This window comes from Phyllobates terribilis, unplaced genomic scaffold, assembly GCF_046119375.1.
Source record: "Phyllobates terribilis strain yellow unplaced genomic scaffold, ASM4611937v1 Scaffold_11__3_contigs__length_659146591, whole genome shotgun sequence".
Taxonomy (NCBI): domain Eukaryota; kingdom Metazoa; phylum Chordata; class Amphibia; order Anura; family Dendrobatidae; genus Phyllobates; species Phyllobates terribilis.
In genome coordinates, this window is record NW_027362771.1 from 111,505,325 (window position 1) to 111,521,085 (window position 15,761).

General features: G+C 41.6%; 1 protein-coding gene across 2 annotated transcripts in view; it reads right to left on the reverse strand.

The window, feature by feature from the left end:
• GNPTAB (N-acetylglucosamine-1-phosphate transferase subunits alpha and beta) overlaps window positions 1–15,761 on the reverse strand; it is a 107,908-nt gene that overhangs the window by 66,230 nt on the left and 25,917 nt on the right. The window contains exons 3-6 of one of the 2 annotated variants that reach the window (XM_073651513.1): window positions 12,634–12,753; window positions 12,368–12,409; window positions 11,160–11,368; window positions 8,947–9,011 (exon numbers count right to left, since the gene is read on the reverse strand). In XM_073651513.1, the coding sequence (XP_073507614.1) occupies window positions 8,947–9,011; window positions 11,160–11,368; window positions 12,368–12,409; window positions 12,634–12,753 (436 nt within the window). The remainder of the gene's footprint in view (window positions 1–8,946; window positions 9,012–11,159; window positions 11,369–12,367; window positions 12,410–12,633; window positions 12,754–15,761) is intronic. The other variant, XM_073651514.1, reaches the window with a different exon arrangement.

A 15,761-nucleotide genomic window follows, 5' to 3' on the forward strand; every position in this document is an offset into this window, starting at 1 on the left:
TGTGAAGAGAAAACCATTTCCGGTGACTACCTCTTGAAGCTCATCAAGAGAATGCCAAGAGTGTGCAAAGCAGTCATCAAAGCAAAAGGTGGCTACTTTGAAGAACCTAGAATATAAGACATATTTTCATTTGTTTCACACTTTTTTGTTAAGTATATAATTCCACATGTGTTAATTCATAATTTTGATGGCTTCAGTGTACAATTTTCATAGTCATGAAAATACAGAAAAATCTTTAAATGAGAAGGTGTGTCCAAACTTTTGGTCTGTACTGTAATATATATATATATATATATATATATATATATATATATATATATATATATATATATATATATATCAGTTTAGTTTCATAGTTTTCGAGGTTGAAAGTAGACACAAGTCCATCAAGTTCAAACTATCTTTCCCACCAGTTCGACAATCAGAATAGTCCCCTACATCAACGTCCCATCCAGAATCTAGTACTCAGAATCTGTAATATTATATTTACCAGGGCATCATGGCCTTCCTTGTATTTACTTTTTAAGTGAATCAACCATTAGAACATCATGTGGCAGAGAGTTCCATAATCTTACTACTCTTATAGTAAAGAATTGCCATGTAGGATTATGATTAAACCTTCTTTCTTCTAGATGTAGAGGATACCCCCTTGTTATCACTACAGACCTAGCTGTCAAAACATCATTAGAAAGATTTCTGTACATTGTAATAAGATCGCCCCTTTACCTTCATTTTTACAAATTGAATAAGCCCAAGTTTGATAACCTTTTTGGTACTGCACTCCACCCATTTCCTTAATAGACTTGGTTGCTCTTCTCTGCTCATACACTAGTTCAGCTAAGTCTTTCTTATACACTGGTGTCCAAAACTGTACACAGTATTCTAAATATGAACCCTTGGCATGGCAGGATCACATAAAAGTGAGTAGGTGCTGTGTGATTCTATATGGAGAGAGGGCTGCAGACAAGCGAGAGGGATGACAAAGTGCCTGCACTGATACTGCCTGTAAACTCCTGCTGTGTCTGGGCAAGCAAATGCTAAGGGGATTCACGAGGCATATTGATTTCAGGGTATGCACCAAGGAGCCCTCATTTATATATAAATGGTTTTCGGTCTAACTAAAGATAAAATACACTGCTCAAAAAAATAAAGGGAACACTCAAATAACACATCCTAGATCTGAATGAATGAAATATTCTCATTGAATACTTTGTTCTGTACAAAGTTGAATGTGCTGACAACAAAATCACACAAAAATCATCAATGGAAATCAAATTTATTAACCAATGGAGGCCTGGATTAGGAGTCACCCCCAAAATTAAAGTGGAAAAACACACTACAGGCTGATCCAACTTTGATGTAATGTCCTTAAAACAAGTCAAAATGAGGCTTAGTATTGTGTGTGGCCTCCACGTGCCTGTATGACCTCCCTACAACGCCTGGGCATGCTCCTGATGAGGTTGCGGATGGTCTCCTGTGGGATCTCCTCCAGGATGGCACATCAATGCGAGCTGTGGCAAGAAGGTTTGCTGTGTCTGTCAGCGTAGTGTCCAAAGGTTGGAGGCGCTACCAGTAGACAGGCCAGTACACCAGGAGACGTGGAGGGGGCCGTAGGAGGGCAACAACCCAGCAGCAGGACCGCTACCTCCGCCTTTGTGCAAGGAGGAACAGGAGGAGCACTGCCAGAGCCCTGCAAAATGACCTCCAGCAGGCCACAAATGTGCATGTGTCTGCACAAATGGTTAGAAACCGACTCCATGAGGGTGGTATGAGGGCCCGACGTCCACAGATGGAGGTTGTGCTCACAGCCAAACACCGTGCAGGACGCTTGGCATTTGCCACAGAACACCAGGATTGGCAAAGTTGCCACTGGCGCCCTGTGCTCTTCACAGATGAAAGCAGGTTCACACTGAGCACATGTGACAGAAGTGACAGAGTCTGGAGACAGCGTGGAGAGCGATCTGCAGCCTGCAACATCCTTCAGCATGACCGGTTTGGCAGTGGGTCAGTAATGGTGTGGGGTGGCATTTCTTTGGAGGGCCACACAGCCCTCCATGTGCTCGCCAGAGGTAGCCTGACTGCCATTAGGTACCGGGATGAGATCCTCAGACCCCTTGTGAAACCATATGCTGGTGCGGTTGGCCCTGGGTTCCTCCTAATGCGGACAATGTAAGACCTCATGTGGCTGGAGTGTCAGCAGTTCCTGCAAGATGAAGGCATTGAAGCTATGAACTGGCCCGCCCGTTCCCCAGACCTGAATCCGATTGCGCACATCTGGGACATCATGTCTTGCTCCATCCTCCAATGTCACGTTGCACCACAGACTGTCCAGGAGTTGGCGGATGCTTTAGTCCAGGTCTGGGAGGAGATCCCACAGGAGAACATCCGCAACCTCATCAGGAGCATACCCAGGCGTTGTTGGGAGGTCATACAGGCACGTGGAGGCCACACACAATACTGAGCCTCATTTTGACTTGTTTTAAGGACATTACATCAAAGTTGGATCAGCATGTAGTGTGTTTTTTCCACTTTAATTTTGGGGGTGACTCCAAATCCAGACCTCCATTGGTTAATAAATTTGATTTCCATTGATGATTTTTGTGTGATTTTGTTGTCAGCACATTCAACGAGAATATTTCATTCATTTAGATCTAGGATGTGTTATTTGAGTGTTCCCTTTATTATTTTGAGCAGTGTACAATTGAAAACAGCAACTCTGACTATTTGGTTACTGGAAAGTCTTCAAGTCTATAATGAAGAGTATGTAAATGAACAGCAGTATGTACAACGTAAAGTTTTATTGTCAAGTTCATAAATGGTTAAAACTGCAAAGAGGGGAGAGGGAAGTGAGAGAGGGGCTAGAAGGGGAAGAGCGAGAATCATAGAATGTTAAAGTTGGAAGGGACCTCCACGGTCATCTGGTCCAATCCCAAGCTCAATGCAGGATTCACTAAGCCATCGCAGACAGATGTCTGTTTGAAGACTTCCATTGAAGAAAAACTCACCAACTCTCGTGGCAGCCGGCTCTACTCATTAATCACCCTCACTGTCAATGAGTTTTTTCTAATATCTAATCTGCATCTTTTCTCATTCAGTCTCATTCCATTGCTTCTAGTCTTTCTTTGTGCAAATAAGAATAAAGCTGATTCCTCTACAGTGTGACAGCCCTTGAGATATTTGTAGACAGCTATTAAGTCTCCTCTCCGTCTTCTCTTTTGCAAGCTAAACATTCCCAAATCCTCTAACCGTTCCTCACAGGACATTCTTCAAACAGACTACTTTAACAACCTCATCATCTCACTGTCCAATAATCCTAAACTTCTTTGACACTTTTCACTCTCTCTTTAATCAAACAGCACAGGCCCTAACTACCGACCTCAGCGCTGACAATCTGGTCAATTATTTCAAAGAAAAAAATTGACCATATCCGACAGGAAATTTTCTCCCAATCCCCAACTGTTAGGCATGTTCCTCCCTCCCACACTGCATCTTGCTCACTTTCTGACTTCAAACCAGTCACGGAAGAAGAAGTGGCCAGGCTCCTTGCTTCCTCTCGCTCTACCACCTGCACCAGTGACCCTATTTCTGCACATCTCCTTCAGTCCTTTTCTCCAACTGTCATCACTCACCTAACTTAAAATATTCAACCTCGCCCTCTTATCTGGTATTTTTCCCTCCTCTTTTAAACACGCCAGCCTACATTCATTACTTAAAAAACCATCTCTCGACCAGAACTGTGCTGCTAACTGCAGACCTGTTTCCAATCTTTATTTCTAAACTCCTGGAACACCTGGTCCACTCCCTTCTAATCCGCTATCTCTCAGATTACAGTCTTCTTGACCCTTTACAATCTGGTTTCCGCTCTCTACATTCTACTGAAACTGCACTCACTAAAGTCTCTAATGATCTACTAACAGCCAAATCTAATGGTCACTACTCCCTGCTGATTCTCCTGGATCTCTCTGCAGCATTCGACACTGTGGATCACCAAGTCCTGCTCACTATGCTCCACTCTATTGGCCTCAAGAACACTGTTCTCTCTTGGTTCTCCTCCTACCTCTCTAACCGCTCCTTCACTGTGTTTTTTGCTTGCTCCTCTTCCTCTCCCCTTCCCCTTATTGTCAGGGTTCCTCAAGGATCAGTCCTAGGCCCCCTTCTTTTCTCCTTATACACCGCTCCTATTGGACAAACAATCAGCAGATTCGGTTTTCAGTACGATCTCTATGCTGATGACACCCAATTATACACCTCTTCTCCGGACATCACCCCTGCATTATTACAAAATATCAGTGATTGTCTTTCCGCTGTCTCTAACACTATGTCCTCACTCTATCTAAAATTGAATCTGTCAAAAACTGAACTACTCATATTTCCTCCCTCCACTAACCTACCTATGCCCGATATTGCCATCTCCGTTTGTGGCTCCACCATTATTCCCCAGTAACATGCCCGCTATCTTGGGGTCATACTTGATTCAGATCTTTCCTTCACTCCTCACATCAAATCACTCGCTTGCTCGTGTCATCTACACCTGAAAAACATCTCTATAGTCATAACTTTTCTTACCATTGACTCGGCAAAAACTCTTACTGTAGCTCTTATTCATTCTCGTCTGGACTATTGCAACTCTTTACTAATCGGTTTCCCTCTTTCTAAACTTTCCCCTCTCCAATCCATCCTGAACGCAGCAGCCAGAATCATATTCCTCGCTAACCGCTACACCGATGCCTCTTCCCTGTGCTAGTCATTGCACTGGTTGCCCATCCAATACCGAGTTCAATATAAAAGTATCACTCTCACCCACAAAGCTCTCCACGATTCAGCACCACTCTACATCTCCTCCCTCGTCTCAGTCTACCACCCTACCTGTGCCCTCTGTTCTGCTAATGACTTAAAATTAAAATCCTCCATAATCTGAACTTCCCACTCCCGTCTCCAAGATTTCTTGCGTGCTGCGCCAATTCTTTGGAATGCACTACCCAGGACAATCTGATTAATTCCCAATACCCACAGTTTTAAGCGTGCCCTAAAAACCCATTACTTTAGACTGGCCTATCACCTCAACACACTTATCTAACTGTTCTAGTTTGGCCCATGTTAAAATTTTCTTCAAAATCATGTTCATACCATCCATGCACCGAATAGCCTCTGTCTGTACTGTACACATACTGGCTGATGACCAGTTTATGTAGTGTTATGTACTATTAATATCTATTTAGCATATTATGGCTGTATTATACAATATATGTACATTTTACCTTTTGTGTCTCCCCTATTTCCTTATAGACTATAAGCTTGCGAGCAGGGCCTTCACTCCTATTAATATCTGAGTTATGCTTATTCTGTAACTTTTTTTGTCTGGTCAAGCCCCCCCTAAATTTGTAAAGTGCTGCAGAATATGTTGGCACTATAAAAATAAAAATTATTATTATTATTGTTTGCAGACCAATCACCATTTTGGTCGCTCTTCTCTGAACTTGCTCCAGTTTCTTCATGTCCTTTTTAAGATGTGGTGTCCAGAACTGTACACCGTATTCCAGATGAGGTCTGACCAAAGAGGAGTAGAGGGGGATAATTACTTCACGTGATCTAGACGGTATGCTTCTGTTAACGCAACCTAGAATGGTGTTTGCCTTTTTTTACTGCTGCATCACATTGTTGACTCATGTTTAGTATGTGATCTATTAGAATGCCCAAGTCTTTTTTCACTTGTGCTGTTACTTAGCCCTATTCCTCCCATGCTGTATATGCTTTTTTCATTTTTCTTGCCCAGATGCAGGACTTTGCATTTCTCATTAAAAAACATTCTCTTAGCTGCTGCCCACAGTTCCAGTTTGTTTAGATTTTTTTTTAATCCTTTCTCTCGTCTATAGTATTAGCTATCCCTCCTAGCTTTGTGTCATCAGCAAATGTAATCAGTTTACCATGAATTCCTTTTCCTTCATCTAAATCATTGATTAAAATGTTGAACACCACAGGGCCAGGACAGAGCCTTGTGGTACCCCATTTGAGACATTCTTCCAACTGGATGTGCAACCATTTATGACCACTCTTTGGGTCTGATCACCAAGTCAGTTATTAATCCACCTGACAGTAGCCTTGTCCATTCCATAGTTGGTCGTTTTTTCAATAAGAATGGTATGAGATACTTTGTCAAATGCTTTGCTGAAGTAAAGATATACTATATCCACTGCGTTTCCCTGATCTACCCAGTCAGTGATTCTGTCATAGAAGAAAATTAAGTTAGTCTGACATGACTTATTAGTTACAAATCCATGTTGGCTCTGGTTAATCACTTCATCCTTATAAAGGTACTTGCATACATGTTGTTTAATGATTTGTTCAAAGATCTTTCCTGGTATAGAAGTAAGGATCACAGGCCTATAGTTCCCTGGGTCCACCTTCTTCTCCTTTTTGAAGATTGGGACAACACTTTCTCTTCTCCAGTCTTCTGGGGCTTCTGTTCTCCAAGAATTTTCAAAGATTATGGAGAGTGGTTCAATAATTTCCCCTGCTATCTCCTTCAGTACCCTAGGATGTAATTCATCTGGACCTGTAGATTTGAATTCATTTATGTTAGCTAAGTATTCCCTCACTATCTCTTTGTCTATAGATAGTGTGGATTCTTCTATTCCTACAATAGTACAGTGAAGGGCAGTTAATGTAACATTTACTTTCTTAGAGAACACAGAAGCAAAATAGGAATTTAAAAGTTCGGTCTTCTCAGCATTATTTTTTTACCATTGTACCATTTTCATCCTGTAAAAATCCTATAGCATCTTTGACTTTTCTTTTACTTTTGACATACCTCAAAAAATCTTCTTATTGCTCTTGACATCTCTTACAAGCCTTAATTCATTATCAGCTTTAGCTAATCTGATGTGTGCCCTACAGGTTCTGAAGACAGCATCATATTCTTCTTTAGATATGCCTCCCTCTTTCCATTTGATAAACATATCTTTCTTCCTTTTCAGCATGTGTTTAAATTCAGTGTTCATCAACCCAGGTTTTCTTAAATGCTTCCTATTATCCCTCTTTTCGGGATTGTTAACGATTGTGCTTTCAGAATATCATTTTTTTTAAATTTCCCATCCTTCCTGGACACTTCTGTCCTTAAGGACATCCAGCCATTGGATCCCTCCTATCCTTCGAGTCCCTTAAAATCTGCTTTTCTGAAGTCCAACTTTAACGTCTTACTCTTCACAGGTGTTCCTCCTCGAGTTATCCAAAATTCTAGTTATCCTAGGGTCCCACCCACCCTTACCTCCTCAACCATTTCCTCCCTGTTTATGAGGATTAGATCCAAGGTAGCAGATCCATTTGTTCTATCTTCTACCTTTTGAAAGATAAAGTTGTCAGCAAGAGATGATAAGAATTTGCTGGACCTGTCACTTTTGCCTGAGAGTGATTCCCAACAAATGTCTGGATAGATGAAATCTCCCATGATCACTAAGTCATATTTTTTGATAACTTGGCCATCTGATGCATAAAGAGTTCATCCATATCTTCAGCTTGCCCAGGTGGCCTATAGTAAACGCCTACAATGGTGTCCTTTCCATTGTTCTCTCCTTGTATTCTTACCCAAACAGTTTCTACAAAACTCCCAGTCTCTGAAGCTTTAATCTCTGTGGAGATATAGGCTTTTCTAACATACAATGCGACACCTCCTCTCCGTTTATTAAAGGTATTCCCATCTCCAAGATCCTATCCCAATATGTAGTTGGTGTAATAATAATAATATTATCAAATACCTCCAATTAGAACTATAGTATAGTTTTTCTGATTCGCGGTGTCTCTTTCCTCATGTGCAGGCATTGCAGGACCTCAGGTATCCATGGTTACGACCACTATCAACCAACTAACTATATCAGTGGTCGTAACCACGGATACCTAAGGTCCTACAATGCTGGCACATGAGGAAAAACACAGCGAATCAGAAAAAATATACTACATTTCTAATTGGAAGCATTTGCTAATATTATATTATTATTATTATTATTATTATACCTACTACATATTGGGATAGGATCTTGGAGATGGGAATACCCCTTTAAGTCTGATTCTTGCAAATAAAGTGAGAGCGAGGTGGGACAGCGAGAGCGAGGTGGGACAGCGAGAGCGAGGTGGGACAGCGAGAGCGAGGTGGGACAGCGAGAGCGAGGTGGGACAGCGAGAGCGAGGTGGGACAGCGAGAGCGAGGTGGGACAGCGAGAGCGAGGTGGGACAGCGAGAGCGAGGTGGGACAGCGAGAGCGAGGTGGGACAGCGAGAGCGAGGTGGGAGAAGGGAAAGAGGGGGGAGAAGGGAAAGAGGGGGGAGAAGGGAAAGAGGGGGGAGAAGGGAAAGAGGGGGGAGAAGGGAAAGAGGGGGGAGAAGGGAAAGAGGGGGGAGAAGGGAAAGAGGGGGGAGAAGGGAAAGAGGGGGGAGAAGGGAAAGAGGGGGGAGAAGGGAAAGAGGGGGGAGAAGGGAAAGAGGGGGGAGAAGGGAAAGAGGGGGGAGAAGGGAAAGAGGGGGGAGAAGGGAAAGAGGGGGGAGAAGGGAAAGAGGGGGGAGAAGGGAAAGAGGGGGGAGAAGGGAAAGAGGGGGGAGAAGGGAAAGAGGGGGGAGAAGGGAAAGAGGGGGGAGAAGGGAAAGAGGGGGGAGAAGGGAAAGAGGGGGGAGAAGGGAAAGAGGGGGGAGAAGGGAAAGAGGGGGGAGAAGGGAAAGAGGGGGGAGAAGGGAAAGAGGGGGGAGAAGGGAAAGAGGGGGGAGAAGGGAAAGAGGGGGGAGAAGGGAAAGAGGGGGGAGAAGGGAAAGAGGGGGGAGAAGGGAAAGAGGGGGGAGAAGGGAAAGAGGGGGGAGAAGGGAAAGAGGGGGGAGAAGGGAAAGAGGGGGGAGAAGGGAAAGAGGGGGGAGTTCAGACATCATCCTCTTCATACATATGGTCACCGCTGTGGAATAAACCTACCATATAAGCTCGCCAAATGGTTTCCTTTCTGGCTTCAAACAGTGCATTCACTTGTGCAGTTTCGGCTGTAAGGAAGGCAAAAAAATAATATAGATGAAATAAAGGGAGGGAGTAAAGAGTTATGAACTCCATGCCTCAAAAGAAGCCTGAAAATACTGGATGCTGAAGATCTTTCCAAACCCTCAAATGTCATAAAAGAAATCACTGATCCATATGCAGAAGACCGCAAAGTATCAGGAATTACATGTAATGTCTCACCACAAGCCTCCCAGAATGTATCAAGTAGAAAAACTAGCAATCAAGAAATACTCTTTATTTTATTGATGCTTCTAGAAGTAATAACCCCAATGTAACAGCTATATTACGTTCTCCTGGATTTTTAGCTGCTTGATCTTCTCAAAACGGCTCCGACTACTGTATAGTGGCTGCGGCAGGGTACTGCACACCGGCCCCCTATTCAATTCACAATCATTCTGTGCTGACAGACATAAAATCTTGATTTAAACAATAGGGGTTATTTACTTAACCAAATTAAAAAAAAAAAGGGATACTTCGATCAATCTGCTCCAAGGCCCTACTGGTCTTCTGCTTCCTGGTCACTGTTGACAAGCAGGAAACTGCGTGAAGAGTTTCACCATTATAGCCAGTGAATGGCTGAGTGGACATTTCCTGTGTGTCAAGACAGGAACAAGAAATAGAGACGAGTGGGGATCCGTAAAGTGTTGAAAAAAGAGTGGCAGTAAGTTGTGGAGGTAAGCATGGCTTCTTCAATATTTTTATTCCACTAAAAAAAAACGATGGTATGGACAGCAACTTTAAATTAGGAAATTTGCTTTAGTAAGACTCTGGCATCAGTAGCAAACTCACCTATCTAAATCAATGTCTATTTAGAACAATTTGTTATATTATTATATCTACTATCCTGAAATTTTCACAAATAACCTGACTTGTACTGATGCACGTGTCCAGTCATTCCTATATCTTATTCCAGAATTCCGCTAGCTTCCGGTTCCCAGAGTGCAGTGGATTGTGGGAGCTGGATGACAGGTACCCAATTACATAGTGTGCACTTTGCTCACGTTTATCAGGAGTGGAGCAAAACTGATGTCCCTTTATAACCACTAGAATGTTAACAGAATCTTAATAAACTCATAAAAGGTAAAGCAAAGTCTTAAGGCAGTTACTCAAATGTGTTCATACTTAAATTGTGACTTTGTTAACCACAATTACATTTTAATCCACATGTCCCAAACAAAATGAACATTAGTTTACAAAAAAGAAGAAATGCAATTGAATGGATCAAGAAGAGTTTAAGGCTATGTTCACACGTTGGGTTTTTCAGGGCCACAAATTTGTAGCAAAACCTAATCTCTGGCAGGAAATCAGCTGCATCAAAACTGCAGGTTTTGCTGCGTTTTTTCAATGTTTATTTCACCACCCATTACTTCCAATGGATGAAAAAACGGTGAAAGAAGTGACATGCTCTATTTTCCAAAAACCCAACAAAGGCATAAAATATGCAACAACAACAAAAAAAACATGGTGTGAACAGGGAATTCTGGTTTCTCATAGACTTTGCTGGTACTGCAAAACGCAGCTGAAAATGTGCATAAAAATCTGTAGCAAAAAACGCTGAAAAACTCAACATGTGTGAACATAGCCTAAGTGAGACATTATGCACCAGACTTGTAAATAAAACACACGTTGGGCGACACTGGTTTGTGAAAGTGACTAGAATAATATAGTTTACCCAATAAATGTCAAATTAAAGGGAATCTGTCACCCCCTGGGACTTTTCAGACCTCTAATATGGACATACAGGTGCTAGAAATGTGAATCTATACTTACCTGTATGTCCCATATTAGAGGTCTTGTGGCTGTGAAATTGCTTTTTATTTATAGTTGCTTACGGTGCGTTCCCGTCTGGGGGACGGGAAGAAATCCCACCTACTTGTTTAATTCAAATATTTCTCCCCTGCATGTCACAGTGCCCTGTGACGTGCAGTTTCCATGGCAGGATCTCGCGCCTGCGCACTTCACCTTCTTCCGCAAGGCGCATTTCCCTGAATTTCCCAGATTTCCACAAGACCACTAATATGGGCCATACAGGTAAGTATAGATTCACATTTCTAGCACCTGTATGCCCATATTTGAGGTCTGAAAAGTCCCAGGGGTGACATATTCCCGTTAAGTATGTTTAATAAAATGCTTACCATCCTGCTGAGTTTCAAAGATTATTACGGTGACATTAGTTGATGGGTTCTTGGGTTTTGCAACATGAAACAATGATATGGCAGCATGATAGTATGGCATGGCCGACAAGCCCTTCACAGTGGTGTTGGCAGGAAGGGCTGGGTCTAACACAATCATTGGGACACGTATGCAATGTGTAAGGAGACACTCCAGCATCTTGTCACTAGAACTAGAAGACATGAAACACAATGTTAATAACTGTAGTAATATGGATGATTAATAATTTGTGGAAACTGTACAAGTTTTCTACACATTTCACCAAGCTAACGTTTTCCATCAGCTCTGAACTCACTAGGTTGCTCTAATTTCCCGCCACTACTACCATGTTCCAATGGTACCCAGCCAGCTAGAAGTGTACTTGTGACTGCCACTGTTGTCACATGCATGCCCGATTAATAGCATTTCTGAGGCTGGTCATGTGCTCAAGTTGTCACATGCCGTATACGCATCATCATCGGGGAAAGATCAAAGAATCAGCATTGGAGTGGTGGTGGATTTAAGAGGCGAGTCCAGTTCTACTCAATTAATTTGCCGCTATAATTTATTTCCATGTTTTTCTCTACTGAACAACTCATTTAACTCCTTCACCCCCAAGCCTGTTTTCACCTTCCTGACCAGGTCAAATTTTACAATTCTGACCAGTGTCAATTGTGGCTATGTAAATGTGGACAAGGACACAAGGATATGACCATAGTGTCTATGTACATGTGTTGATTCCTGAAACAAAAAGAAATTATGAGTCTAAAAAGCCTCAGTGGCCAGTGTGAAAACTGCAAGGTTTCATATTTTTAGTTTTAATTCAAATTGTCATATGTAAAAAATATTGCTAAAAGATAAAAAAAAAAAAAAAAAAAAAACACATTTAAGAAGAAAAGCTCAATTTAATTAAAAGGTAATTTTTGATGATAGCTTCCTTTTAAACTTGGTTAACATATAGCTTCAGTTATAAGCCTAACTGTTCTTCTACCATAAGTTTAAATGTAGCACTGGAAGAAAAAACGCCAAGAATGACTGGTCCTAAAGCTTACGCAACTGCACAACACTAGAAGCCTATGCAGCACATCCCCATTTTTCATCAACCAGATGTTTGCCACCGCCTCAATCCAAGATGCTACCAGATCAGGAGACATCTGAGGCTTATAAATGTATACAGCTAATATATACTTACACTCTCCTTGTTGGTTCTGTCCTGTTACTTCCAATAAGTTCCCTAGATAAAGATTATGAAATAATGAATACTTTGTACACAGAACAGATAAGTCACAAATGGGATTTAGGCTAGAACACTAGAAACAAAACTGTAAATTAAAGCATGCCAGTTAAATGCACAAAGCAGTATCGAGCAACACAATTTTATATACAATATAATTTCTTACTAGACAATGAAAATGATAAATCTGGATTTATGTTATTAAATTATTGCTTAAAAGGTACCTCAAAGCCCTTTGCTCTTCTTCCATTTGTTCTCGAACATCCCGTATCTGCTTTACAAGCTCTGGATCAGTGCCATTAACCCAGGTATATACAACATCTATGGGCATGGGGAGACAAAGCCTGTATGAAACCCACGCAAACATAAAAAGAATAATGAATGAGCAGAAACTATTTAAGAGATTAACCTATTATTCAATATTTCTACTACAGGAGCAAAGTAAAATCAAGGAAATAATAAACATCATTGTGAGAAGTAACCACCTGTACGCCGACGTAAATGTACGTTGGAGGATGGTGCAGCACAGGAATGGTGTCCATGACATCTGCAGCAGGAGCCAGCTGTATAGATAACTGAGCTTTCGCTGCAACGGATAGACTCACAGACCCACATTATACAATATTACAAAATGCATCCCAAACAGTGAATGACCAGAAGGACTGTTTTCATTCATCCACAACAGTTGAGTGATGAAGAAGGTCAAATGGCACCAACAAAACCTAGCCTACATCTTGCAAAAAACAAAACACCACACACCTCATTCAAGAGATATACCCTCCTCAACACTTAAATTGCAAAACTAAAAGTGAAAAGTGGTGGAATTCTGAAAATCACAGGACGGATAGACATGTTAATGATATGCAAATATTTGAAAATGTTGTTTCCTTTTTTAAGCATTTTGATTTATTCAGTATGGAGTATGAACGCCACGTTCAGAAATCCCTGCACTTACACACCTTGGCTGCTATCAGTAAGGGTAGTAATGGTTGTCTGAGGAATGTTCTGCCGTCCTAAATGCACTTGGGCACGAAAAACATTAAGATCCGCTGCTTGTATCTTTTTAATTTGTGTGCCCCAGTGCATTCAGAACATTCCTCAGACAACCATTAATAACCTTATTAAAGAAGCACTCCAATGAAGATTTTTTTACAAACCATGTGTATGTAGTGTAGTGTGTTAACATACTCGCCCAGGGCTGTGGAGTCGGTGTCCATTTTGGTGGAGTCGGTATAAAATGGACCGACTCCAACTCCTAAAATATATAATAAATTGGGTACAGTAGTTCAATGCAGTTTGTGGGGAATATTTTTTCATAAGAATTTGGGAAAGTTATGAAATGTTCTATAAATGCCTATCCTATTCCTGATCTAAGGGTCTAGACTTTTATCTGAGATGAATCTGTGCTACAGTAAATTTATCACTTAAACATGAGCCATGTATGAGCGAGTCAGAGTTGGAGTCAGTGGCAGAGAAATTGAGGAGTCAGAGTTGGAGGTTTGGCTTACCGACTCCACAGCCCTGTGCTAATACCACCTTCTCCAGGATCCAGCTCCATTCAGCTCCCCTTCTCAGTGATATAGCTGCTCTTCATACTATTCGGATCACTCTATGAGAGACTTGAAAGTCTCTTTTACAATGTAAGCCTATGACGCCTTGTTCCAGCAGAGTGTGGAGAGTTTGAAGAGCGAGAAGAGGAGCAGAACGGCGCTGGAAATCAGAGAAAACAGTGGTAGGTGAGTATATTGATACACTTACACTACATTACATACACAGATTTATAAAAATAAAAAAGAGAAATCTTCATTGGAGGCCTTCTATAATAGAAGCAAGGTGTGCATTTGTGCACGTGGTACTCAACTCGATACTGAATAAATCGAGAATTTTCAAAAATTTTGATTCCATTTTTTTCATTACTTGTATGTCAATAACATGTCTTTTCCTGCTTTGTGTTGTAATTTCAATGCGTAAAAAAAAAATTGTGGCTCTTAGAATTCAGTAACACAAAAATAAGGGTTTAAAAAATAAATAATGATATTTTTGTGCAAAAGCAGTAAAATTTAAAAAACTATATGAATTGTATATCTCTGTAATTGTAATGACTCACAAAATAATGTTGTGTAGACGCCCTCACACAGCTGCCGATAGAAAAATATAAAAAGGTTCCATTCCCCCCATAAAAAGTTTTTAAAGGTTAGTCAAAAGTTAGATGTGCCCCAAAATGATGCCACTGAAAAATACTCATTTATTTTCTACAAAAAATTTAGCTACAAAATAAAAATAAAAAGTTATGGCTGTTAGAATTTGATGATGAATATTGAAAAAAATTGCACTGTCTTAAACTTAAAAAAGCAGATTACTAAATGAGTTGCTGGGTAGTGATAAGCGAGCATGCTCGCTACTGCTCAGTGCTCGCCCGAGCATCTCACTGCTCGAGATGCTCGGCGCTCGCCGTGTATTTCCAGGTTGCTCGGGTGGGAACTCGGGTCCCCTCCCTGAATGTTTGGCGCTCTTTAGAGAGCCAATGAATATGCTGGGATTGCCTGCCATGCACTGTAATGCCGTAGCCATGTTGGTTGTGGGCATTACAGCGATTGGCTGGCCGCACAGTGTCATCAGGTCTATATCAGACCTGGCGCCGCCATGCTCGTCACAGTCACTCCGGAATCAGACAGTGTAGGGAGAGGTGCTGCTGCGTCAGAGAGATTTGCTTGTGTATTAGGTAGTGTAGGGAGAAAAAACGTACATTACACATATCCATCTTAACAAACAGTCCTTCTGAGGACTAATCCATCTGCAGAGATATCAGGCAGGCAGGGTGTATAAGCAGGCAGTGTATATAGCAGACGCAGTGCATATAGCACAAGAGACTCCATTCCAATTCTGCCTTCTGCTGCTGTTAGATATTTCTATACAAAGGCCCAGGTCTCAGGTACCAGGAATACTTTTCTTTGGATCTTAATCCTCATTATTTGCTTAAAAAGCAATCCAGAGAACACTGTTTTTCTGCGCCATTTGCTTGTTGGCACTGCAGAATGCAGCCAGGTCCTTTCCATATTAGAGCGCTAGAAATCCAGCTATTTAAAACTGTGTTTTCTCCGTCACACGGATCACATATAAGTTCGCTCCAAACTCAGTCATTTGCAGTGAGCGTGGAAGATACTGTCCTCCATTTAAAATGGGCAAGGCACGTGACAAGGGACGGAAAACTGAACGTGATGGTAATGGTGCATACAGAGGCCGAGGACAAGGCTGTGGGCAAGCTGAAATTGTGCCATAACAAACACCCACATCTTCTTGCCTCGCCTTCCTGTCCCAATTTTTAGTGTCCCCAGCCGCCACTATTTTTTAC